The 27,763-nt window shown below is 44.0% G+C and overlaps 1 protein-coding gene and 1 pseudogene across 1 annotated transcript in view; both read right to left on the minus strand.

The window, feature by feature from the left end:
- Nucleotides 1-27,763, minus strand: part of LOC124709352 (sushi, von Willebrand factor type A, EGF and pentraxin domain-containing protein 1) — a 547,768-nt gene that overhangs the window by 80,966 nt on the left and 439,039 nt on the right. The window contains exon 7 of the mRNA XM_047240832.1: nucleotides 18,254-18,547. Coding sequence (XP_047096788.1) covers nucleotides 18,254-18,547 — 294 coding nt within the window. The remainder of the gene's footprint in view (nucleotides 1-18,253; nucleotides 18,548-27,763) is intronic.
- Nucleotides 17,656-17,773, minus strand: LOC124724951 (annotated as a pseudogene).

Genomic DNA, 27,763 nt, shown 5'->3' on the forward strand with positions numbered 1-27,763 from the left:
AATGGAGGGTAGAGCCACGGGTCGTAACACATCTGGAATGTAACGCCCACTGTTCAAAGTGCCGTCAATGCGAACAAGAGGTGACCGAGACGTGTAACCAATGGCACCCCATACCATCACGCCGGGTGATACGCCAGTATGGCGATGACGAATACACGCTTCCAATGCGCGTTCACCGCGATGTCGCCAAATACGGATGCGACCATCATGATGCTGTAACCAGAACCTGGCTTCATCCGAAAAAATGACGTCTTGCCATTCGTGCACCCAGGTTTGTCGTTGAGTACACCATCGCAGGCGCTCCTGTCTGTGATGCAGCGTCAAGAGTAACCGCAGCCGTGGTCTCCGAGCTAATAGTCTATGCTGCTGCATACGTCGTCGAACTGTTCGTGCAGATGGTTGATGTCTTGCAAACGTCCCCACCTGTTGACCCAGGGATCGAGACGTGGCTGCACGATCCGTTACAGCCTTGCGGATAAGATGCCTGTCATCTCGACTGCTAGTGATACGAGGTCGTTGGGATCCAGCACGGCATTCCGTATTACCCTCCTGAACCTACGGATTCCATATTCTGCTAACAGTCATTGTATCTCGACCAACGCGAGCAGCAATGTCGCAATACGATAAACCGCAATCGCGATAGGTTACAATCCGACCTTTATCAAAGTCGGAAACGTGATTGTACGCGTTTCTCCTCCTTACACGAGGCATCACAACAACGTTTCACCAGGCAATGCCGGTCAACTGCTGTTTGTGTATGAGAAATCGGTTGTAAACTTTCCTCATGTCAGCACGTTGTAGGTGTCGCCACCGGCGCCAACCTTGTGTGAATGCTCTGAAAAGCTAATCATTCGTATATCACAGCATCTTCTTCCTGTCGGTTAAATTTCGCGTCTGTAGCACGTCATCTTCGTGGTGTAGCAATTTTAATAGCCAGTAGTGTATGTTAAGAAATTCGCAATTAGTTTTGCTGGGGAATTAGTAAGGGACATCCTTAACACCAAAACGTAAAACTACCGTATGCACATCTAGAGAATATTCCGATTTAGTTTACATCATGAGACAGGAACTCTCCACTTTTGGCAGACAACCTAGAGAAGAGAGGCAGAGATGTATCTGAAGCAGTACCATACAATGACAGTACGGGATAGTTGGGTAACTGTGTGTAGCGGGTAATAGTAAGATTCGAGGTTCGAAGCTTGCGGTAAACTTGACGATTTGCGATTATTGCTGGCGTCTTGAATTCCTCTTATTGTTAGTAATGAACACGAACAGAAAAGACAGGAGGTAGAGAGAGACAAATAGAACAGGCCGTTCCTTGATGTTTTCAGAAGACAGGAAATGAGATGGTACTGATTTACTTTTATCTGAATGTGTTATTAATATCTGTAATTCATTGTATCATTGCATGTATTTAATTTCTAAATACACTTAAGCGCCAAAGAAACTGGTATAGGCACGCGTATTCAAATATAGAGATATGTAAACAGGCAGAATACGGCGCTGCGGTCGGCAACGCCTATATAAGACAAAAAGTGTCTGGCGCAGTTGTTAGCTCGGTTGCTGATGCTACAATTGCAGGTTATCAAGCTATAAGTGAGTGTGAACGTGGTGTTACAGTAGGCGGCCGAGCATTATCTCAATGAACCATCATCGATGTGGGCTTTCGGAGCCGAAGGCCCACCCGTGTACCCTTGATGACTCCACGACGCAAAGCTTTACGCCTCGCCTGGTCCCCTCAACACCGACATTTTACTGTTGATGACTGGAAACATGTTGCCTGGTCGGACGAGTCTCGTTTCAAATTGTATCGAGCGGATGGACGTGTAAGGATATGGAAACAACGTCATGAATCCATGGACCCTGTAGTCAGGCAGGGACTGCTCAAGCTGGTAGAGGCTCTGTAACGGTGTGGGCGTGTGCAGTTGGAGTGTTATGGGACCCCTGATACGTCTAGATACGACTCTGACAGGTGACACGCACGTAACCATCCTGTCCGGTCACCTGCATCCGTACATGTCCTTTGTACATTCCGACGGACGTGTACAATTCCAGAAGGATAATGCGACACCCCACACATCCACAATTACTACAGAGTGGCTCCAGGAACAATCTTCTGAGATTAAACACTTCCGCTGGACACCAAACTTTCCAGACATGACCATGATTGAGCATATCTGGGATGCCTTGCAACGTGCTGTTCAGAAGAGATTTGCACCTCCTCGTACTCTTACGGATTTATGGACAGCCCTGCAGGATTCATGGTGCCAGTTCTCTCAAGCACTACTTCAGACATTAATCGAGTGTGTGCCATTCGTGTTGCGGCACTTCCGCGTGCTCGCGGGGGCCTACACGATATTAGGCAGAAAGAATGTGATCGAGTTTGTTTGTAATGACACACTGCGGTAATAGAGCGCAGATGCGAATCCCTGTGAAAAACTGGAAGAAGCTAAAATAAAGAAGAAAGTAAGGAATTGAAAGAAACAACAGGTTATGTTTAAGAACGAGAAGGGGAAAGCTATACGTAGGTGTCTTACAGAGCAACAAGAAAAGGAAAAGAAAACCAAAGGCAAGGAATAAACATTAGAATCATTGGCGATATCCAGTGTCTTTAGTATTTTAACGAAGATGATCATGATGATGGCGATGATTAGGATAACCAGTTTAGCGGCGCGTTGAAATCACTTCCTACCCGTAGTAAAGAACTTATTGTTTTATGATGCATCTGTGAAGAAGTAGGTAAATACAAAGAATTGTGGTACAGGTGTGTTGGGTGCTTTGCTTGGAATTATGCTGCATGTGTGGGATAAGACATCCCAAGACTATATTTGTGACGACTGCTTATAACGAAATAAACATTTTAAAAATTACTTAAATGTGAATATAAAAGTGATTACACCTTCTATGTTACTGTTTAAATGCGTTTCAAATTTCTAATTTCCCAACAGAACTTGGCAGACAATTCAAGTGCCGGTTATGTTCACTCATGTACATTTGACATAAGCTTCGCTTCACGAGTAAACAGTTCCCCTACCATTCCGCATAATTATGCCGTCGGTAACGGGAATCGAGCACAATCGCAACTTTGTGATATTTGCAGTTAAATCTCATTGTACACTTATTTACATTTAAATTGATTTAGTGTAGTAAAAGTAGAGAAACTACCGCTATCTTAAATTCAGTTGCTTTTAAGTTACTTATTATCTGCGTGTTCAAATTACACTTTTTTTTCTTAAATGCGTACTATTTCCCCACTTTCCCTTAGTGGTACCATTAGGAATCATGTTCGCCGTGGAGACGCGTCTGTTTGAGACACTAGGTACGAGGCTGTTCAGAAACCGTGGGTATGTTGCCCTATAGGGCTCCCTTTGTGCAGTATTCTGGTCCTGATAAGCTGAGCATGTGACACGTCTGCTGAAGAAGGAAGTAGCGTTTTCCGATGTCCTGCGGTAGAGTGCAGTGGTCAATGATTCCCTCCCGTCACTTCCCAGCCCCTCATTGTTAAACGCACGCTGGGACATAATCTTGAACCACCGGCACCTCGGGCTGAAATAGGTGCATCAGTACAGAAAATGGAATGTCGCTTGGTGATACGACGTGTCATGTAAGCACCGCGCTCATCTATAGCTCACAATTACCGCTCCCACTCGAATCCTGCCACAATACTACTTCATGATACACAAGTGTAATCCCATCGAAAACAACAGTAGTACGACTAGGTGGAACAAAATCGTTTGTACAATTATGTGACTAATGAGTTATTTCTACGTATTACATTTAATGCCGGCCGGAGTGGCCGAGCGGTTCTAGGCGCTACAGTCTGGAACCGCGCGACTGCTACGGTCGCAGGTTCGAATCCTGCCTCGGACATGGATGTGTGTGATGTCCTTCGGTTAGTTAGGTTTAAGTAGTTCTAAGTTCTAGGGGACTGATGACCTCAGAAGTTTAGTCCCATAGTGCTCAGAGCCATTTGAACCATTTGAACATTTAATGAAATCAAGTTTTTGTGAAGGATGTGTAACTTCAATGGCGAATCAGTGAGTTAATGGAGCTACCTGCTGAGGAACGGCAAGTGCCCCATACCGTGTTGTTGGCCGACCAGGGTGGCCGAGCCGTTCTAGGCGCTACAGTCTGGAACCGCGCGACCGCTACGGTCGCAGGTTAGAATCCTGCCTCGGGCATGGATGTGTGTGATGTCCTTAGGTTAGTTAGGTTTAAGTAGTTCTGAGTTCTAGGGGACTGATGACCTCAGAAGTTAAGTCTCATAATGCTTAGAGCCATTTTTGAATACTATGTAGACTTTAGAAGTTGTCTTGCGGAGTGGTGTGTGGTCTGACATACAGTTAACTGAAGATGTGTAGAAACTGGACTCCCGTCAAATTCATCATTGTCCTCCAAATGCATATACCAATGAATAGCACAAAGAAGCTGGAACAGAATGAAACGGAATCCTTGAGAAATATGTTACGTATGTCTCTAACTTGATGTCTTTGGCGCGAATTCCTTAACTCAAATGGGAAGTCAAATGGGACTGTCGTTACAAAATTTTAGGTTTCTTGATGGTAATATATTTGCACTAGTCTCAAGTACATGTTTGCGTGTCACTATTACAAATTTTTAGGTTTCTTGATGGTAATATATTTGCACTAGTCTCAAGTACATGTTTGCGTGTCACTATCAGTCACAGAAAGTATAAAATTAATGTCTGTTTAGCAGTTTCTCCATGTTGTAGCAATTGTAATATCCAGTTTTTAAGTAAACAGCACCTGAAGTAGTTAAGGGATTAACGCTTGTTTAGGACCTGATTCCTCTAATTTCATCCATAGTGGCATTACATGAAAAAAATGACTATACTGGATAAAATGAATATTGAATAGTTATATCAGACACAATAAATGAGTGATTCGGAGCGTAGCACAACATCAGGTATTACGCAATTATGTTTGTACGTGTAAGGTTTGGTGTTCTAGAGATCAGCGGTTAACTGAAATTTAAAGTGCAATGCAAATTTTGCGTGTAAATGCATGGCATTGCACAACACTAAACTAACAAATAATTTACCAAAGCATAGCAGATGGAGTGTTTAATTATAAAAGTTTTCTTTGGGTCAGTTGATTGTTTCCGTTCTGTTGTGTAGGACAATTTAATACTTTCGAATGAATCAACAGTATTTCGTTAGTTGAAGTGAAGGTCGATGTAGCTTAAAGACTTTCAGAATATGATGAAATATAAAACGCAAGTCGGTTGGTATCGCTGAAGCAGGAATTAGCGAACAACATTATCACAAATAAAAGAACACTGTGTGTGATTGTTAGTTTAGTGTTGTATAACATGAAGAGAAAAAACTAATGTACGCCATCTGATAATGAACATCGGTCGAAATGGTAACGTCATAAATGAATGCTGCTTGGAGTGATCGGACGGCCTTTCCGCAGTGGATATACCGGTTCCCGTGAGATCACCGAAGTTAAGCGCTGTTGGGCGTTGTCGGCACTTGGATGGGTGACCATCCAGGCTGCCATGCGCTGTTGCCATTTTTCGGGGTGCACTCAGCCTCGTGATGCCAATTGAGGAGCTACTCAACCGAATAGTAGCGGCTTCGGTCAAGAATACCACCATAACGACCGGGAGAGCGGTGTGCTGACCCCACACCCCTCCTATCCGCATCCTCCATTGAGGATGAGACGGCGGTCAGATGGTCCCGGTAGGCCACTCGTGGCCTGAAGACGGAGTGCTTTTTGAACTGATCGGATTGCTGCGTCGCCCCACTAATCCCTTAGAGTTACAACAGAATTTAGTAAGGTGATGCGGGTGTGAGTTGTTTGAGTTTTTGTCTTGATATCCGCTTGCCGTAAAACCAGGAAGCGTGTAGGTTGGCTGAGAAAGAAGCGGTTTCCTGGCGTGTCCAGGAAGCCAGCAGGAGACAGGAAGGGCAAGAGACAGGAACAGCGAGGGCAGCGAACTGGAGGTGCAGCAGGAGGGCCAACAGGCATCCGAGGAAAATCACACAGCACATTCATAGGGAGCCGTGTACGTTGACGCTCACTGTGAAGAGTGTGTTTATTATGTACAGCTGAGTAACACAAGCGTTGAGAGCTGGCCACTTCTCAACACGTTTGCACATTTGTTTAGTTCGGTAATCTACGTGGCGTCTTCAGAACGTAAGTGTACTAGATTTGTATATTTTTTTTAGAAAAAGTGGATTTGAAAAAATTCATGATATTGTTGATATACTTGTTGACAATTTTTCCACATTCTCGCCATCCCATTAATGCACGTGGTGAGCTGTGGCACAAGCTCCTTTATGCCCTCCTCGAAAATCTCTCCCGCCAGCTCCTTCCCCCACTTCAGAATTTCTTCCTAAACCTGGTCGTCGGTTGAAAATTTAATTCCAATCACGTTTGCTTTCAGAGAAGTGAAAAGATGATAACCTGAAGGCTAGCAGGGGAATACGGGGAGTCGGTTCAAAACATCGCACCCAAATGAGTCCAAGACAGCCTCGGTGGCTAATGCTGTGTTTTGAATTCTCCTTTTGAGTTTTTTAGGGTCTTACAATACCGCTGTGTATTGATGGTCTCCGCCTGAGGCATAAATTCGACCAAAATGATACTTTTCTGTCCCAGAACACTGAGTCCATTATGTTTTTACCCGAAATTGTGGTTCTGAATGTTTTGGCAGATGGGGAAATGGTGTGACGCCACTGGGACTGAAGGAATAAATACAGGGCTATTACAAATGATTGAAGCGATTTCATAAATTCACTGTAGCTCCATTCATTGACATATGGTCACGACACACTACAGATACGTAGAAAAACTCATAAAGTTTTGTTCGGCTGAAGCCGCACTTCAGGTTTCTGCCACCAGAGCGCTCGAGAGCGCAGTGAGACAAAATGGCGACAGGAGCCGAGAAAGCGTATGTCGTGCTTGAAATGCACTCACATCAGTCAGTCATAACAGTGCAACGACACTTCAGGACGAAGTTCAACAAAGATCCACCAACTGCTAACTCCATTCGGCGATGGTATGCACAGTTTAAAGCTTCTGGATGCCTCTGTAAGGGGAAATCAACGGGTCGGCCTGCAGTGAGCGAAGAAACGGTTGAACGCGTGCGGGCAAGTTTCACGCATAGTGATGTGAAAGATTCAGTGTTTAAACCTCCTCTACCAAGAAACGTACCAGAACTGCGAGCTCGCATCAACAATGCTTTCGAACTCATTGATGGGGACATGCTGCGCCGAGTGTGGGAGGAACTTGATTATCGGCTTGATGTCTGCCGACTCACTAAAGGGGCACATATCGAACATTTGTGAGTGCCTAAAAAAACTTTTTTAGTTTTTGTTTGTGTGTGCAAAGCATTGTGAAAATATCTCAGATAATAAAGTTATTGTAGAGCTGTGAAATCGCTTCAATCATTTGTAATAACCCTGTATACTGAGCAGCAGTGGTTAGAATACAAAGTTCCTTGAACAAGTTTCTACATGATGTTCTTGAATTTACACCAGAAATGAGTCTTTTTACGCGCTTTTGTATGCTAATAACATTTGCTCGGTTTTGCGAGTTACCCCAGAATATGACCCCGTATTACACAAAAAGTAAAAAAAGTATGAAAGGTTTTTTTTTTATATTTATATCCCCTATTTCAGACATAATTTTCACCGCAAATACAGACTTGTTTAGGCGCTTCAGCAGTTCTGTGGTATGCCCGTCCCAACTGAATTTATTATCGAGTTGTAATCCCAGAAATTTAGCACTGTCAACCTCTTCGATGTGCATGTCTTCATTTGTTATACATGTGCTGGATATACCGCAGATAGTCTTGGCAATGTTGTCAGAAAGGTAAGTAGGCAGTACCTGATGAAGCAGAGATTCTACGAAATAAGAACCGCAAGCCTTAAACATAGTCACTACATAATACTCCTATTTGTTTCAAAAAAGATTCATCTGATTTCACAAGACTACATATCCAGCATGATTGAAGATAGGTACTTGGGGGTGCATATTAAGTTACGCATCGAAACTGGAAATTTTCCTCGGCGCCAGTTGTTAAGTTGCACATTCAAGTAGCTGTAGACACGGGTGTGTCCCATGCTGACACACCCCTCGCTCGTTCTTTTTCCAGTTTGCGTATTCTCATATGGTGGAGATTAGAATTTTTCTACAATTGCGAAAACGTGCCCACTGCATTGTCGTCGTCATGTAAGAACATTTCTTAACAATGAGCTGGCTCAACGATGGGTTGGGCGCCATGGTCCTCCAAGGTCGTCTGATCATACGTCACGTTTTTTTTTTTTTTTTTTTTTTTTTTTTTTTTGGTGGTGATTATGAAAGACTCCGTCTGTGTGCGTCACCTTGAGTGAACCACGAAGACACAAAGCAACAACAGACAGTGCAGTAACTGCAGACAAGCTAGCAAAAGTATAGGATGAGTTTGACTATTGTCTGGACGCTTGTCGTGGGTCTGGAGGAGGGCACACTGAATATCTGTGAAAGGTGAATGAAAACTTTGAGCCTAAACGTAACTGTAAAACCAAGTGCAAGTTTGTATGTGCATACATGTGAAAGATACACGCCTGTAAAATGGCATGCTTGTTTTGAAAATAAAAACTTTATTGACCTATCCGTAAGCTACAAATTCACTCAAAATTTCTGTCTTCATTCAGGCAGAAAATGTTATCTTGTGAAGTAGGATGAATCTTTTCGGAACAATCTATATCGTATGTTGATGATGATTACATGCAATGTAGCTGAAGCGTAAGGAATTGCGTCTTTATCCACACAGAACAATTTTGTTTAAGCTTGCAGTGGTTTTACTCAGGGTAACGAAGATCTGATTCCTGTGGGTCATAGTTTCTCGGAAGAGAATTTTTCACAGGTTAATGGAAACGTTGACTTTATGATACAAGCAGTCAGCTAGCATGAAACTGAGGGAACTTTACGCGGTGTTGCTCTGTGGTCACTGTTTACTGAACTATTAGGTAGTTGCATAACTACGTATATTTTCGTGGTCGAGTTCGTGTAAGTTTTAAGTTTTTAGACAATTGTATTGCTTGCTCTTCAGTAATAACGTTCCCAAAATTTGATTCTCGTAATGAAAGCCAGTTTCAGGAGTATTCTTCCAGTTGTGTACATAGTCTGTCATGAAATAACTTTTAGAGGCGCGTGAACATTGCACTGATTGTTGCTGCTTTTCTTTGGGATGATGTGTACGAGAATACAGTCATTAACGCTCGTACACTGCGTAACGAAACGGAGATGCAGGGAAGTTAAATAAAATTTAATATTTACAGTGCATCAAGTGAAATATAAAAGAATTTAAAAGGAGAATGTATGATCAAACACGGTATCGTCTGCTAGACAGAACCTCCTCAGAAGGGTTGTACGACTGGATTCGTGATTTCCTGTCAGAAAGGTCACAGTTCGTAGTAAATGTCGGAAAGTTATCGAGTAAAACAGAAATAATATCTGGTGTTCGGCGAGGCAGTGTTATATCACCTCTGCTATTCTCTCCCCACATTAACGATTTAAGAGACAATCTGAGCAGTCCTCTTAAAGTGTTTGCAGATGATGCTGTCACTTACCGTCTTATAAAGTCATCAGATGATCAATACAAACGGCAAAACGATTTAGACAAAATATCTGTACGGTGCGGAAGCTGGCATTTGACTCTAAATAATGAAACGTGTGAAGTCATCCACATAAGCACTAAAAGGATTCACTAAATTTCTGTTACACGATAAATCTCACAAATCTAAAGGTTGTAAAGTCAGTTAAATACTTAGGGATTACAATTACGAATAACTTATGTCGGAACGACGCATTGTGGAGAAAGCAAACCAAATACTGCGATTTATTGGCAGAACACTTAGAAAATACAACAGGTCTGCTAAAGAGAATGCTGAAACTACGCTTGTCCACACCTTCTGGAGTATTGCTGTGCGGTACGGGATTCGCGTCAGATAGGGTTGACGGGGGACATTGAAAAAGTTCAAAGAAGGGCAGCCCGTTTTCTGTTATCTCGAAATAGAGTAGAGAGTGCCACGGTTGTGATATGTGATTTGGAGTGGCAATCATTAAAACAAATACGCTTTTCGTTGCACCAAGATCTTATCATGAAATTTCAATCTCCAACTTTCTCCGCAGAATGTGAAAATACGTTGTTGACGCCCACCTACATTAGGAGGAATGATCATCATAAAAACATAAGACAAATCAAAGCTCGGACAGAAAGATTTAAATGTTCGTTTTTCCCGCGCGCTGTTCGAATGTGGAACGTAGAGAAATAACTTGAAGGTGTTTCGATGAACTCTCTGCCACGCACTTAACTGTGAATTTCAGAGTAATTATGTAGATGTAGATAAATAGCAAGCGCTTGAGATATCTCGTGTCGTCCGAAACACAAGGCAAGACGCGCTCCATATATCGCTCTGTCCTCTCATTAGCTTTGAGGTGCATCCTAACAATACGTCTGTGCACTGACGTTTGACCACTACAAGCACTGCACAATGGTTGGTATTCTCGCCACAGAAGGAATCCATGCATCAAGGGGCAGCGACAAATTCAATGGCGCCTCAATAACAGGAAGCAGCTATGCCACACGCAGGTAGTCGGTATCACCGACTAAGGGTTGTCATCCCTCCCTTTTACCCAATATTCCTCCCACTGTCGTGCGACTGGGTGTCAACTGCTACGTAATGGAATGTAGGGGAAAAATACATTGTGTCACAATGTCCCTATTACGGGCGTCTTCAGCTGCTGTATTAGTCAACTAATTACCCGCATCCCTGTGAGCCCGCCTCCCAAATGACAAGGAGAACACGCAAGTGGCATAACTCGATTTCCAAGAAACTTCGCTCGGTGGAAGAGGAGTCAAAGTAAGTGAACATGTGTCTCGCCTTATACGCACATACTCTATCGTTTCTGAGAAAACGACAGTCAAAGTACTGTATGTCCTTTCAGCGCACGATAATCTCAGCTGAAATGGTGTCACAGTGGTTTGCGCCCCAGCTTATCAGTTTTGCTACCCGTGTTCGAAACCCGATTAATGTTTTTATTTGTTTCATTTCCATAAGGACAATGTTATTATAATATACAGTGTAAACATTCGTGTAGTAATCATTTACGGACATGGCTAGGTGAGGTGAGTAAAACCTTCCGTCCCTGCTTTTGCGAGGAAAAGAATGGATTGTGACTGGCTACATATGATAAACAGTCGGTAGAATGTATAGGACAATGGGAGAGACGATGAATTCTTTGTACAGTGTAATATCGTATGCTCTTGTCTACTCGAGCTCAGTATAACTGACTGCAAATTTATTTGGTAAACCGAGGAGCCATATGGATAGCTCTTAATAATTGCAGCCAAATGCTCACGTAAATTCTTTAATGGCTAAACCGATTTTAAGTGTAAATTCTAACAGCCTGCTTCTAGCTGGTTCACGTAAGTGCCAATATTCTGCAGGTCTGACGCAGCCATCGGCCAAGACGTATCTATGGGCAGCTGGAAATAGCTTAGCACCCGAAACCGGGTAGTCATTAAAGAATTTACAAAAGTATCTGACTGTAGTGGTTGTTAAAGGTAACGTACTCGCTGCCACGCTCTGCCAATAACGCGCCAATTTGAACAAATTGATTCTACGATTTAACCCATCTTTGTATTCTGTGAAGCACTTATGGTGCTCATTGAACATTTGCTTAAATACCTAAATACGTATTCTGGACCACTCTTTAACCAGTATCTCGGTAAATATAGCGAAGGTGCGGGCCTCTACGACAATCACGATGGGAAATAGTTGCACCGTCGATTGAGTACTATCATCAGTGCTCCAAATGTTGATTTATGCAGATTCCCAAAGGCTTCAATAAACATGATCGACTCAGGGAACTTACTTTTCAGATTAATAGTTGTGTTTATATTTTACCACAGCAAAGTGCTGTGTTCCTTGTTTTTCCCCTAATTTTTAGCTTTACACATTAGAGTATATTTGGTTACACATCCAAAAGTTTGTGCATCATAGCGCTACCGTGCGCCTTAAATTTAGACTTCGGCATTTTTGTAAATACGTTGAAGCTGACCCCAACCTGCTTTTTACCTGTATGATGTGCAATACTGAGACGTACAGACAGCGCAAAATCCCTTGAGAATAATTTCCATTTGTTGTATTCTGGCATATCTAGTAGAGTGTTTTATTAGTGAGTTTGATGAAATGTTCTCTGAATGAACGTTGTATTTTGATCGTCTATACGAATAGTGTGTATAAGGAATACTGCCAATAGCCCTCTAAGCTCACATCCATTTTATTTCTTTTACACATGTTGATGGTTCCTGTGTTTCAAAAATACGCTGTGTAATAACTATATTTGTTTCGTAGCTTTAATTAGGAAAAAAAGAAATTGTCTCAGACTGCAATAAAATGCTCTCTAATTACCAATCTGAGACAATTTCTTTCATCCTAATTAATCATACTAATGGGTTCCCTATAGCCCCACCAGCGATGGTACGTTAATATCTAGCTTCAGTGTTCATTACTGGTTGCAGCTAAACCACTTGCTAATGACTTAAAATTGAAATTGCAATTTGGTGATTTCCGATAAAATTGATGCAGTTAGTGGCGAAGATTTTGTTCAAAAACTCAAGGAGACTATGAATCCAACTCTGGTAGAGAGATGTAACTCAGGAAACGAACGTCTTCTGCAAGTGGTCCCAACACACATTTATGTAATCTACAATCTTTTCCTACAATCTTGAGACGTTCGGTTGCTGCTGTATGTCCACTTTTCTGTTTCAGCGTCTCATGGTGAAACAAAAAGCCCAACTCAGGATTTCCACAATCTGTGTTCTGCCTTTGCCCTTCTTTTTAACACTAAACTCTCACTACACCACAGGCACCTCGTTACAGTCACTGTTTTGTAGAATTTCATCATTTTATCGTCTCTAGTTTTCTTCTTGCCAGTGTTCTTTTAACGATTCCACACAAATATTTGAAATTTGCTAGATTACAATTAATACCGGAGAGGACGTTCAATAATGCTGCTTAGGAGGGTTAGATTGTATCATCACAACAGAGATATTACTTTGATTTTAAGTATAGACATTTTAACGTGTAATTTATAAAGTCCTAGTTGTAAATCTACATCCTAATCTGATAAGAAATTCCAACAGCCGCAGTCGTAAGGGCGAGCAACGGTATTCAGTTCTGGTGACAGGGCAATCGCCCTGCGTAGTCCACCACGGCAAGACTCCACTCGGTAGCAAGGGGCGGATCTACAGCTTCACCAAGAGCTTGGGGATAGATCTGATTCTGAAAGCTGCTGTTGTCAGCCAGCCTAAGGGTGAGCTAGGCCTGTAAAAGTAACTATGTAAATTTAAACCTTATGTATTCGGCACTGTCAAGGAATCTACTTGTTGCAAAATACGAACTAATGGTTATTTCCGCTACCAACCACGCATGTCGGCCGACAAGCCGTTGCAGCTGTGGTGTAATTAGCTAATGGAGAATGAACGGGAACACGCCACGGGTACACTAAGCGTCCATCAAAAACGCGTCATTTTTATATGATTTGTTAAAATATAATCACTGTACATAAAACATTGCATTTTGGTATCTTCCGGATTGGACATAGAGTATGTACATCTATGGTGTGAGCATGGTCTACTGTGCATGTTACCAACATCAAACCGCGTTAGTGCCGGCCGGAGTGGCCGAGCGGTTCTAGGCGCTTAAGTCTGGAACCGCGCTGCCGGCCGGTGTGGCCGAGCGGTTCTAGGCGCTTCAGTCCGGAACCGTGCGACCGCTACGGTCGCAGGTTCGAATCTTGCCGCGGGCATGGATGTGTGTGATGTCCCTAGGTTAGTTAGGTTTAAGTAGTTCGAAGTTCTAGGGGTCTGATGACCTCAGATGTTAAGTCCCATAGTGCACAGAAAAAAAAACGCGTTAGTCATTGATGATTTTGGGACGACACTGCTTGTCTCAAATTTGCGGTAATAGCGAAACTTAAATATTACACGTATTCGCCTTGTCTTATATACGTTTCTGCACGTTTGCGTTTCAGTAACAGCTGTAGTGGAGTATTTTCGTTGCTACGGATGCGAAGAGAAGTACGTGAAAGGTGGATCAGTTACTTTACATAGGTCCGTACAACAAATGTATATCATTTTATATGTTGAAAACTATCCATGTGTGGTATCATAATGTCTTGTATTGTAGAGATAATTTCTCCTATTTTATGACCATGTGTTTACGACACAAGTGCTCTATAAATTTGCAAGTGCGTTTGAATGAACTGCCAGTCAGTGTATACATTTTGGCGCTATGTTCATACGTAGATGAAATTTATACACGACAGTCTGATTAATATCTTCCAACTTATGCAGGTTCTCAAACCCTTGTGTGTATCTCAGTATTTCTGCATGAGGCAGTTTCCTATACAGTGTCATTGTACCGTAATTAATTACAACAGATTCGTCAGTATGAATCAGTGCAACAGAAAACCTAAAAAAAATGTTGTTGGCTGTTACTTCTTTTATTACTCCAAAGTTCGAGCATTGATCTTGAATTTTTTATGTATGTGTTTTATGTATGTGCATATGGTTTTACTTTTCTGATGAGATGGCGAAAAAATGTTATAGACGAAGAAAAATTGAAAATAGTAATGGACAAGCAGGTGGTGCAAATCGCTTACCGTATTTACTGTATTAATTTCATAGTTCCTAATGCATTGTTTTTTTGTGACACTTTGGCACCGTCTACAGTGTCGCTGTAACGTACTTAATTAGAACAGAGATTCGACATCATGAATAACTGCAAGAGAAAACTTAAAAAAATATTGTTGGCGGCCACTTCTTATCACGTTACCAAAAAGACGTACACAGAGTGGAATCTGAGCTATCGTACTGTGGCGAGAAAGCACAACACCGTTGCTTTTCGCATCTTTAAGCCAACTTCAGTTCCTGGTATCGTATTGTTAAGACGTCTGTAAAAGGCGTATGCAAAGTTTCATGTTACTTCTTCAGGTGATCTGTCTGTAGCAGCGGAAGTATAACACTCAAAATACGCTACGTGCTATACGGGCCAAAATTCCCGAGACTTGAGCTGCAGGAGATATTGCGGACGTAATTCTCGTTCTACGTATCCGAATGCTTACTCCATAGATATTTATACTCTTTGGGATTACAACGCGAGTACAGCAGAATAGAAAATGTAGTGTATCTGCTCCTCTCATTCACGTATCTCCGGGTGTTCTGTCACCTCATCTTATAAAGTACTTAAAACATCTGATATTTTGGTTGTGTTTCAGTGGCCTTCTTCAGGGCATAGACTGAGAGAGGCCGCTGCAACAACTCCGAAACTTCAGTTATTTTGGTGTTTTAAGTTCTTTATTTGAGGTTGTGGCAGTACACCCAGAAGGATTTTGATGAAACTTACACCGGCAACGGGTGGCTAAGTATTTGTATCTGCTGCTTTGTTGCGTAATGGCTGAAACGGCAAATACAGGCTACAAAACCATGTGGGGTCTGTTGACTAGTCATTAAGTTTTTTCTCACTCATCTCTTGTCCACGTCTCCGAACGTTTGGAGGATAGTTTTACAGTCTCTTATAGCATCCTTAAGAATTTAACACGATTTTATCAGCATAATTATTAATGCAGATATTAATACATGCTAGGAATATACGGGCGATGTCGCTGCCCCTAAACCGCAGTTCTATATGAGGCCTTCAAAAACCACGAGAGAGATTTTTATCTTCTCTCGCTCGCTACGTGCAAAGTATCAGTCCTATAGAAAAATGAACAGGATCATTTTGTAGGATATTTAATGTAGTTAAATTTTGTAGCGGGGCCCGTTTCCGCTAGAGGCTGAGGTTTTCGGGTTACTCAGGATGAACGCAGAAAAGTGTCCTTGCAACGAGTTCCCACCCCCACACTCAAACCCCATCGGTCGGCACTTCTAGTATGTTGTTCATGGCACTCGCTCCTGCCACTATACGAAAACGTGTGACTGCGTGAATTATTTCCCACATTTGCCATTTTTGGTCTTCATTGACTGGCCTTATTATGCTACCAGCTTAGTCGAATACTTACAAATTGTAAACTGACGTGTATGCAAATTTTACCTAACAATTTTGTGAATTGTAACAGCATAAAGTAAAGAATTACATCGTTATATTCGTCCTTCCCTCTGACAACGAAGCTACTGCGGTTGTAAGGGTTAAGTCTGGATCGAATTGTCAACGTAAATAGCTTTAGTGCAAAGTTCACAAAAGTCGTTTTTCTTTCATTATCCGCAAGGGTATGTGTAAATTAGTTATGTTAACCAAATAGCCGACTATGCTGGTGGCGTAATAGCCCAATCAATAGAGACCAAACCAGTTCGAATATTGAGAATGGTTCATGTGTTTGAAATTTTTGTAGAGTGGTAGGAGGGAGTGCCACGAACAACGTATTAAAAATACTGACCGGTGAGGAATGAGTGTTGGGGTGGAGATGTGTTTGAAGGTCCCTATCGTATGTTTTTCTTGAACAACTCGAAAATCATGGCCTCCAGCGAAAACGTACACCAGCACAAAATTTAACTACATTAAATTTCCTACAAAAAAAGATCCTGCTGATTTTTTGCTGTAGAGCTAGTAGTTCGCGCGTAGCGAGCGAGAGGATATTAAAATCTTGCTGGTTGATTTTGAAGGCCGGATATAGAATAGAGGGTTGGATTAAACGAAATGGGTAGAGGAAGATGAACCACGCTGTACGCTGAACTGTACCACGAGCTCCGAGCTCGGCTGGTACTCTGTTGCTGTTTAGAGGACACAGGACAGAAATGAGATTAAAGTTATGAACGTCTTTTTGCCGTATCACACGCACGCATTACCCTGTTTGGTGGCCACACGCGCGCACATTGAGAGGAAAAATCACACGAGTAAAGAAACCCACGAAGTGTTACAATTTGGGATACTTATTCGTTACGCCGTGTCACTCCAAACTCGCCAGAGCCGGACACCATGGCGCGCGTCGAGTCGTTGCACGCAACCCTTTCCGCCCGCTGAAGCGAACTGGTGGAAATGGACTACTTTGCTTGCGGTAAGTTGACATGCAGGGAAACGAAACGTTTTAGGTTATGTGTCCTCGGAGTCTTTCGCGGTGGCATGCTTCAATAAAATCTTCTCGGTTTACAAGCCGCGTCATAAGATATTCGAGTTTTTATATCTGTCTTCGACATCGTCATCAGGAGTTGAAACCACTGACTGCTAGGGCTGGTGCGGTGTTCTGCTTGTATAGATGTGATGGCAGCGTGTCGAACTTTACAGGGAGGGCATACTAGAAAAGCAAGTTGGGCGGCTCTTAGCGGCACCCTCCCGCCGCGGGACAGAGGTCCACGAGGAAGACAGGCCGCGGCGCGTACGTCACAGCACGTGATACTACAGGTCTAACGAGTGGCAGCAGCCGTCTCGGGAGGAGAAAGCACCCCGTCTTCAGGCCACAAGTGGCCCATCAGGACCATCCTACCGCCGTATCACCGTGAGCTGAGGATGCGGATAGGAGGGGCTTGCGGTCAGCACACCGCTCTCCCGGTCGTTACGATAGTTTTTTTTGACCGAAGCCGCTACTATTTGGTCGAGTAGCTCCTCAATTGGCATCACGAGGCTGAGTGCACGCCGAAAAATGGCAACAGCACATGACAGCCCGGATGGTCACCCATCCAAATGCCGGCCACGCCCGACAGTGCTTAACTTCGGTGATCTGACAGGAACCGGTGTTTTCACTGCGGCAAGGCCGTTGCCTGTCTCGGGCGGAGAGCGAGTAGCTATTTCAAATGAGATTAATAATCCTTGAATGCGTGTTTAAATGAATGCAAGTTCTCGATAGCACACGACAAAGTTAAGACCTTCAGAGGGCACGTTTCCAGTCAAATATTGATAACCCGTGGGGCCCGCAGGATGCCGAGCATTCGAGAAGTGTATCGGTCAAGCCGACTAGCGTGACGCGCCAAGGTCGTTACAGGGCCCGTGTATCTCGTTTTCCCCGGGCGAGCGGCCGGCGTCACGTTTGACACTCCCGCATCCCTACGAGCGTCAAAGGTACGTTTTTGCTTTCCCTCAATGCCCAAAGGTCGCCCCTGACGTCCTTACTGTGTACCCCTGGACTCCTTTAAAACTGTTGCCATTTATTCTAAATTGAGCCCCTTCTTTTATAACAGGATGTCAGGGTGATGGTGTTTGAGCCAGAACGCTGGGTGCGATCTGCAGCAGTAGGCTACTCACCGTCGACCCAGCGCCAGGTGCGGGAGGTGGCGCCCGGCTCTCGCTGCGCGCCTATCCAGACGAGCTGCGTGCGCAGGTCTGCGCGGCGGCGCTCCAGCTGCGCCGTGAGGAAGGTGGCGGCGCGCCCGGCGCCCCCGAAGCCGTGCGCCAGGTCTCCGCCGGCGCCGGCCGCCTTGCAGGCCGCGCGCGCCTGCGCGAACGAGCCGCGCGACGCGCCCAGCTCGTAGCAGCGCCGGTCGAACGCCGCCACCGTGTCGCCGCCGCTGCTGCCGCCGCACCGCTCCGGCGAGAACTCTGCAACACGCCGCAAATGCACGCCCTCCTATCTGTCCCACACCGTATATACATTGACGGGAAAAGGCCCGACACCGAGGATTTGTACGACGTAAACGAAAGTTGGTAGGCGTGTTTCTACATCTGAAAGACGACGCCTACTGAAATTTAGCGCCTTCGTAAAGGAGTGGCGCTAGTGACGCCACTAGGAGGATGCAAATCAGATTGCCTTTAAACACATCCTGTAACGGTCATGAGCGTTAGTTACCTATGAGAGTGGATGTGGTGAGTTGAGGTTAGTCAAGAATGCCTTTAAGGCGACAAAGACACCATTTTCAATAACTAATTGAACGGAGTCGATTAATACGGCTACGAAAAACTGGATGTTCCCTCTGCGATGCTGCAGAAATTCTTTGCAGGAATATAGCCACTGTAAATGATGGATGGCAGCTATGGCCACGGGAAGGCACCGTCACAAGAAGACCGAACACCTGACGGCCACGTGGCACTACCGAGAGGGCAGACCGCCGCATTTGGCGTATGGCTGTGATGCATCGTATTGCGTCTGCACCAGCAATCGAACAGCAGTTGGCACAACGAACTGTAACAAATCGTTTAATTCAAGTACAACTCTGAGCCAGACGCCCTGCAGTGTGTATTCCACTGACCCCAAACCACCTTCATTTGCGACTTCAACGGAGTGCTCAATGCAGGACGGACAGAAGGTCCTCATCAAACCAACTTCTCCCTCAGTGCCAGTGACTGCCGTGTGCTGGTTAAGAGAAGGCCAGGGGGAGCACCTGCAACCAAACTGTCTTCTGCCTAGACAAAGTGAACCTACACCTAGTGCTATGATCTCGGGTGCTATTTCGTATGACAGCAGGATCACTCTCGGCATGTTGCCTCGGCCTGCTCGATCACCAAATCTGTCTGCAATCGAGCGCGTAAGCGACATCGATGGAGTACAAATCCGTCATCAGCCATAACCAGCATTAAACATCCCTCTATTGAACGACAAATTGCAACAGGTGTGGATCTTCAGCCCGCAAACTGGTACCTGGCACCTTTGCGACACAATGTACGCACTTTTCCAATCTTCATTTCAACATACTGGTGGCTACAACAGTTATTAATGTACCAGAATTTCACTATTGCGATGGCTGTTCTCGCACTTACATAACCCTGTGTTATCTTGCAACTCTAATAACTTAAATATGTTACCTAGACGTATGTATTCCCGAAACTTTATTACTCTATGCTACTTATTTTTTGGTCTTGGGATTTTTGTTTCCTGTCAGTGTACACATTGTTATTGTACACTCACAGATGTATATTTTACAAATAAAGGAAAGTAACGAGATCGGACTTCCGTAAACTGAAAGAACCACAGGTTATTGACAGTTTCAAAGAGAGCTTCCGACAATCACTGACTGAAACAGGGTAAGGAACACAATAGAAGACAAATAGATAGCGTGGGAAGATGAAATAGTGAAGACAGCACAGCATCAAATGGAGAAAAACACAATGCCTAGGAGAAATCCTTTCGTAACACATGAGGTATTCAAAATAATTGAAGAAAAGAGAAAACACCCCGCGCAACAAAATTAAAGGTTCACTTTTTCGAAACTCCGTAACTGTCTCCCAGCGTGACGCATAACTTTGAAGTTTGGCTCAAAGGTGCCTACAACCTTTCTCTGTAATGGTGAAAATGCGTGGCGCCCTGCGTGTCACAATCGGTCTCGGCAGCGCTTCAAACACAGAGGTGCCAACACACGTGAAGAAAAGGCCACAGCTCACATGTTCATGCGACGTGTAAGGTGGGTTATTGATGTCACACTAGCACCGAAATTCAGCATAATTCTGCTCAACGACACCAGGGTCGTGTCGCACGACGAGAAAATCATCACAGCCCCTCTCACTCACATTTTGCCCCTTCTTTTAACGTATCTACCTTGAAGGTCAGATCCGCGACATCCAGGTTGAAATCACACGGTTCTCTTATGGATGTCCTAGAAGAGCATTTCAGATACATTGCCGCTCAGAATCGACATGAAAAAGCCCAGGCGCTGTCATAGAGAACATCAAAGAAACTACCCCTTCCTTTGGTGCGTTGATTCCTACACATATCGCGGTCGAGAACGACAGTTGGCAGTGCGATGAGCAACAGGAAGATATCCTTGACAGCTTGTAACACTGCTGACAGCTTTGGATGTTTCAGTGCTTCTCTAAACACATTGTGGGGTTGCATCCCCAATGAACATCATCGGACCCCTTTGGAGGGTAGCACGGTCCTTTGGATGGTAGCGCGATGCAATTTTTGCTCTCGTGTTCCGGTTGGAAACATTACGTAGTGTTTAAGACCATCCGGAGAAATATGAATGTGATCCGAAGCAGCAAGGTGTTTAGGATCTTTCACCCTCCTGTTTTAAGCCCTCTTGTCGCCTGATGACGTGGGTGTGCAACATTAACATGAGTCTGAATAAAATGACAAGTGGTTCCTCTAAGATCACTGAATTCGGCAACACCCTCGGAACCACCCATGCAACTTTGTTGAGCTTTAGCGCCTGATGGTAGCCAAACCGCATCAAAGAGCTCTCGAAGGATTGTCTGACGTTCAAAAGTTTCGACACGAAGTCAGCCTGGCGGTTGTACTAGTAACTGAGGGTCAGACAATCCTTCGACAGTCCCTTTGTGCGGTTTGCCTACCTTCAGGCGCTAGAGCAGCCGTCAGGATGAATTGGCGTCAAAGTTTCTGAAAGATACATTTGTAACGCCCTCAACAAAATTCCGTGGACGGCACCGAGGATGTTACCGAACACGGGGTCCTTGGAGGGACTCTTTGACGTTTTATTCACGCACATGTTAATGTTGCACTCCCGCGTGATCACGCCACAAAAGGGCTGAAAAAGCATAAGTACGCTTTGATGCTTCGGATCACGTTCAAATTTCGGCAGATAGTTTTGAGTGGTCTCTGGTGTTTCCAGCTTTTAAGTGAGAGCAAACGTTGCAGTCGCACTGCACTAGAAAGGTGTTCGATCACGTTCGATGGGGATGTAGCCCCACAATGTCCTTAGGGAAGGGCTAAAACGTCCGAAGGTGTCAGCAGGGCCAAAGACTGTCAAGAACTTCATCCTGTTGCTCACTGTACAGCGAACTGTTGTTTCTGATCGCGAAATGTGTGGGAATCAACGCCCCAAGGAAACGTGAAGTTTCAGTGATGCCCTTATGCCACTCCCTGAGGCGATGTATCTGAAATGTTTTCATCGACTACACATAAAAAAACTGATTTCAACGCTGGGTGCCGCAGTTCTGACCACCATAGCAGAGGCGTCAAAAGAAGTGGTCATATGTGGGTAAGATGGGCTGTGACGAGTTTATCATCGTGTGACATGGCTCCGATGGCATTGGACAGAATTGTGATGAAAGCTGGTGCCAATGTGACACCATTAACCAACATTACAGCTCTCAAACACTTTTGAGTTGCTGTCTTTTTCTCGCATGTGTTGACGCCTTGGTATCTGAAGCGTCGTCAACCCGAGGGTGAGGTCGCAGGGCGCGACGCTTTTGAACCATTACAGAGGAAGGTTGTAGGCATCCTTTAGCCAAATTTCAAACTTATGCATCGCAATGGAAGACAATATCGGGATTTTGATAAAGTCATCCCTTAATTCTGTTGCGCAGTGTATAGAAGTATACCAAACGAAGCAAGCGAGAGGGAATAAAGGCGTCTAAAAAAAGAACAATGACAGAAAGTTAAGAATATCTGAGCAGACATTACCGTAGAAACATGCATGACTAGGCGCTTCAGTCCGGAACTACGTGGCTGCTACGGTCGAAGGTTCGAATCCTGCCTCAGGCATGGATGTGTGTGATGCCCTTAGGTGAGTTAGGTTTGGGTAGTTCTAAGATTAGGGGACTGATGACGTCTGATGTTAAGTCCCATAGTGCTTAGAGCCGTTTCAACACACATGAATAGGGGAAAGTAAGATGCTAGGAAAATTAAAGAGACTTTTGGCGAAAAGAGAAGCAACCGCGTGAATAACAATAGGTCCGGTGACAAGCCAGTACCAAGCAAGGAAGGCATAGCTGAAAGATGAAAGGAATATATAGGAAAGCTATAAAATGGAAATGAACTTAAGGACATTACTATAAAAAGTGTAGAGGAAGAAAATGAATATGGGATGGTACATACAATACCGTCAGACTTATTTGGCAGAACAATGAAAGACCAAAGTCAAAACAAGGGAACTGCAGTAGACGACATTATTTCAGAATTATTGAGATCCTTGGCAGAGCCAGCCTCGGCAGAACTGTTCCACCTGGTGTTCAAGATATAACAGACAGGATAAATATCCTCAGACTACCAGAAGGATTTAATAATTCTAATTCCAAAGACGGAAGTTGCTGACAGATACGAATATTACTGAATCACCAGTATAATAAAGCATGGTTACAAGATACTGACATAAATTGTTTGCAGAAGAATGAAAAAAGATAAGTTTGCGTTCCGGAGAAGTCTTGGTACACCCGAGGTCATACTGAGCATAGGACTTATCTTACAAGATAAGTTGAAGAAAGGCAAACCAATGTTTATAGCATTTGTAGATTTAGACGAAGCCTCTGACGACGTGCACTGGAGTACAGTCTTTGAAATTTTGAAGGTATCAGAGATAAAATACAGGGATCGAATGGCTAATTACAACTTATGCAGAAACCGGACTGCAGTTATATGAGTCGAAGGACGTGAGAGGGAAGTTGTAGTTGAGAAGAAAGTGGGTTAGGGTTGTAGCCGATCTTCGACGTAATTCACTCTGAACTTTCAATCATAGGTCTTTCTGTCTACGTATTCGCAAACCGTTAAATTTGCTTATGTTGAGGGTCAATTGCCACACCCTACAACAAGGGTCGATACTCTGCAGGTCTCCCTTCATTTCGCTACAATTTTCTGGCTTTGCGACTTCTGTGTGTACAACAACGTTACTCGCGAAAAACCTCAAGCAACTCCAGACGTTATCTCCTAGGTGCTTTATATATACTGTGAAAAGTAATGGACTTACAACACTCCCCTGGAACACTCCCGAAGTTACTTCTGAAGACTTATCTCCATTTAAAGAAGCATGCTGTGTTGTGTTTGCTAGAAACTCGTCAAGTCCCACTGTTGATCTGATGTTCCGTAGCTCGTATTTCGTTCATTAGGCGGCAATGAGGAACTGGAACGGTTTTCGGAAGTCGGGGAACACAGCATCTACCTGGGCGCCTGTATCTACTGTTTTCTGCGTCTCGTGGGCAAACAGAGTGAGCTGAGTCTCATACGATCGTTGTTTTCGGAAGCCATGCTACAGAGGAATTTTCGTTTCCAGAAACTTCATAATAAGAGAGCATAAAATATGTTCCACAATTCTACAACACCAATGTCGGAGAAAGAGGTCTGTAGCTTTGTGCGTGTGTTAGACGACCATTCTTGAGGAGGGGAATAATCTGTACTGTTTTCCAAATGTTAGGAAGGCTTCGCTCCTTTAGAGACCTACAGTACACCGCTGGGAGGAGAGGGCCAGGTTCTTTCGCATACTCAGTGTAGAATCGAACCGGTATCCTGTCAGCTCCAGTGGCCTTCCCTCTGTGAGCGAGCTGATTTTTTTAGCCTTTGCTCTTTTGTGCGGTTTGAGTTGTTTTTCTGTCCCTTGGTCACTTATTTCGGTATATGTCACTTTGTTGTTCGAGTGACGATTTGAAGAAGCAACAAAAGTTCGATCTTGCTCTGTAAAACAGTTCCGGAAAAAGAGTTTAATATTTCAGTATTTTCTCTGTCATTCTCTGGTTCAGTACGATTCTGGTCACAGTGTGTCCGGAGAGATGACTGGACTGCACTATGGTGCCGTACGCCTCAGCATTTATTGTTTTTCCCCTTCAAAAGATAAGGTGGCGAATGAAGCCAGCAGTGTTCCGTTATAATTCTCTGCTGGAATACTGGTTTTGGCACATATAGAGCATCGCTGTTATATAACATACATTCTTCGCCACACGTATTTACTCCGCATAATAATGAAAAGCTTCAGTCCTGGGAGAGCAGATGAATGATTATTTCCTGGTTGACATCAGTGTCGTAGGATCGGAATTTTTTCGAACAGCGTGCTTCGTTCATTTTCGGTGTCAGGATGCAGTGTTTCGCCATTGTACCTGACATCGCATGCTGGGATGGAGTGATTTTAGGTTCGCAAGCAAAATGTAGATATTAACAGAATCTTTCGTCGGTTCTTGGTAGAACAACATTATAATAATAAATGAAAAGCACCAGTTTGCTTCAGTTCTACAATATTACTTTTATTGCTAACCGGTTTTCGGCTTACAAGGCTATCTTCAGACATTTACTGAGTATTATCACCAAAGAAGTTAAATGTTAGCAGACAACATTGGAAGAGAAGTAAACCATCTAGAGTGAAGTAGAAACATACAGTAAGTAACATCTTTGCAATAAAATAGTAAAAACAGAACAGTACATAAATAACAATGGGGTTGACAGGAAAACCTTTAGCACAAAATAGGAATAGCATGCCTACATAACAGTTTCTATTAATAAACAAAACTAATAAAATAAGATAAAATTAGTACTAGACAAGGCTGCATCAAGAGGTATGAAACATGGAGAGTGATACACAACCAATTAAAAAAGAAGAGACAGTTGTCAATGTAAATACAGAATACATGAGGAACTTAAGCGAAATCAATAAGATAAACAGAAATTAATAAATGCAGGAAAATGGAGGTATTTGAGGGAACCTACAGTTTGAGAGTGTGGTGGTACTGCATTTTAACATTAACATTATAATCAAAGCAGTGGCTGTATACCAGTTTTCATTAAATAAATGCTCATATTTAAGTACGCACGCGCTGTATTTGTGAGATTACAAGGATACGAAAACTAGCGATCATACAAGGTGTTCGGAAATTCCCGTACAAACTTCTAGGGCTTGTAGAGAGGAGTGGGTAGATAATACGAGTGTTATGGACTGGATGACACGTGTGGAAACGTACCATGCTACAACTATTTGAAAACATGTAGGTAAACCGACCACTTTTACAAGTAATTGATTAGGCGTGACTCAGTACGTTACTTGTGTTAAAATTCCACTCATTAACAGCCAAAGAAATTGCTCGTGTACTTTTGACGGATTCCCTTGAACATGATGCAGTACGGCGTCTTCCAGTTCGGGTGTGCGACGTCGTTTTGGAGCACCACAGACACGCCTGCTGATGGTGAAGGTACCGTTTCTTGGACCCGTTGTGTAATTGTGGCGAAAAGGGTACGTGACGGAGTCGCCGTTGCCGAGAACGATTCTGATGAAGGCGACGAGCAGCTCTTTCATTACCGCGAGCTTCGGCATTTTCAGGGATCATGTCGGTGTATTCTGGAAACGTGTACTCGACCGTGTTCCTCTAACAATCACAGGCATCTGAATGAGGCTCTTACCAGGCCAGAGAGGAAGGATGGGCGTCAAATGACATCAGCCGATCCGACGTAACCCCCCCCCCCCCTCCCAGCTCCCCACTCCCCCCTGCCACTACTACCCTGCTGCATACCTACCTGGCAGATATGATTTCAAACGGCGTTTTTGGACACGGGTTTGTATTAAAATTATGTACTCACTCCCCTCCACAAGCTCTAGGTGTTTGTAACGGGAATTTACGAACATCATATATACGAAACTGGTAAATAGTTCTACCACGACTGTTGTTATTCTCTTTTATTGTCCCAACACGTGCGACATCTTTACGCGCCATCCAGACTGCGAAAACAGAGCTAATATAATGCAATGATCAGTTACTTTCGTCGCATGCTTTAGAAATATTATAATTAAATATCAAGTATAACTTCCTGGGATCCGCCTCCATATAACTGGGGAACGGTGTCCTTGCATCGTTGAGTGACTGCTAAACAACCGATCTTCTTGTGCACGTGAAGGGAGAAAACAGCACGAAGTGACTGCCATGCGAAGGACTTGGGTTCGATTCCCGGTTCTCACAAGGATTTCTCATTGGTGGGAGGACTGGGACAGGTTGCCAGTAGAGGACATACTTGATTGAGAAGTAGCAGCTCCAGGTCACGAAAACTGACAACGCCCGGGAGAGCCATATGTTGACGTCACGCCCCTCTATGACGCCTCCAACGACACCATTCGCAGAGGATGACACGGCGGTCGGTCGGAACCGATACGCTCGCCAGGGCCTGTGGACTGAGTCTATGTATACGTTCCTGGTCGATATCGCAATCTTCTTTCATAAACAGGTTACACACTATCCATCCAATATTCCAAAGAATTTCCAATTGCCGTCGTATGGGAGTGAACACAACAGTAAAGGAAGAAAGTTTCTAAGAGATACAGCATACAGCGTAATATGCAAAATAAAGAGGAATAATAGTGCTGCAGTAAGCCACATGGATTGCCTCCAACTTGCGAATGAAGCAGTACTCCAAGAACGTAATTGTGGGAGGAGAAAGAGGGGAGCCGAGTGCTTCTGGATGGTTAGAACGGCGAAACAAGCTGCGCAGAACTGCTGCGAACAAAAGGACCAGTCACCGCGGACGGGGGAAGAAGACGTCAAGAATTTCCGGAATGCGTGCCGTCGGAGGACGATAATATCAGCTTAGGAGAGGTAGGAGAGGAAAAGGGAGATTCCGCAGCCGGCTAATGAAGGGACGAGTGTAATCATGAGGATCGTTAAGGAGGGAAAGGAAAGTGAAAGAAAAAGTAATGGGAAGCGAAGCGGATGTAGATTAATGTGGATGAAGGGCAGGAAACCAGCCAGCGCTTTCTAGCGCACGCGGCAGTGAGAGTCCCACTGCGTGCATCGGAGAGCCGAGGACGTCCCCGCGGAGCACCAAGTAACTGCGTCTCCCCAGACCCGGGAATGTTGTCCTTACGTCGTTGAGTGACTGCTAAGCAGTCGAAGTTTTTATACACGACAAATGACGGGAGAAAACAGCACGAACGCGTATGTCTACTAACTGCATTTCTCTCGCTCTCTTTTGTCGTGCTACTTACGCACTGTGTGCATTTGCGACTTGTCAGTACACCCAAATATTACAGACGCCTGTAGATATTCCAGTACTTCATGCGTCCGTTATCATAATTCACATTAACTTGCAAAACAAGTAGCCCACCTCACCCAGTCGTTCACAAGTGTTGGTGTATCTTTGACGAAACATTCGGAGCTCAGCAGTCTTTCCTTACACACCTG

Source organism: Schistocerca piceifrons, chromosome 1, assembly GCF_021461385.2.
Source record: "Schistocerca piceifrons isolate TAMUIC-IGC-003096 chromosome 1, iqSchPice1.1, whole genome shotgun sequence".
Taxonomy (NCBI): Eukaryota; Metazoa; Arthropoda; class Insecta; order Orthoptera; family Acrididae; genus Schistocerca; species Schistocerca piceifrons.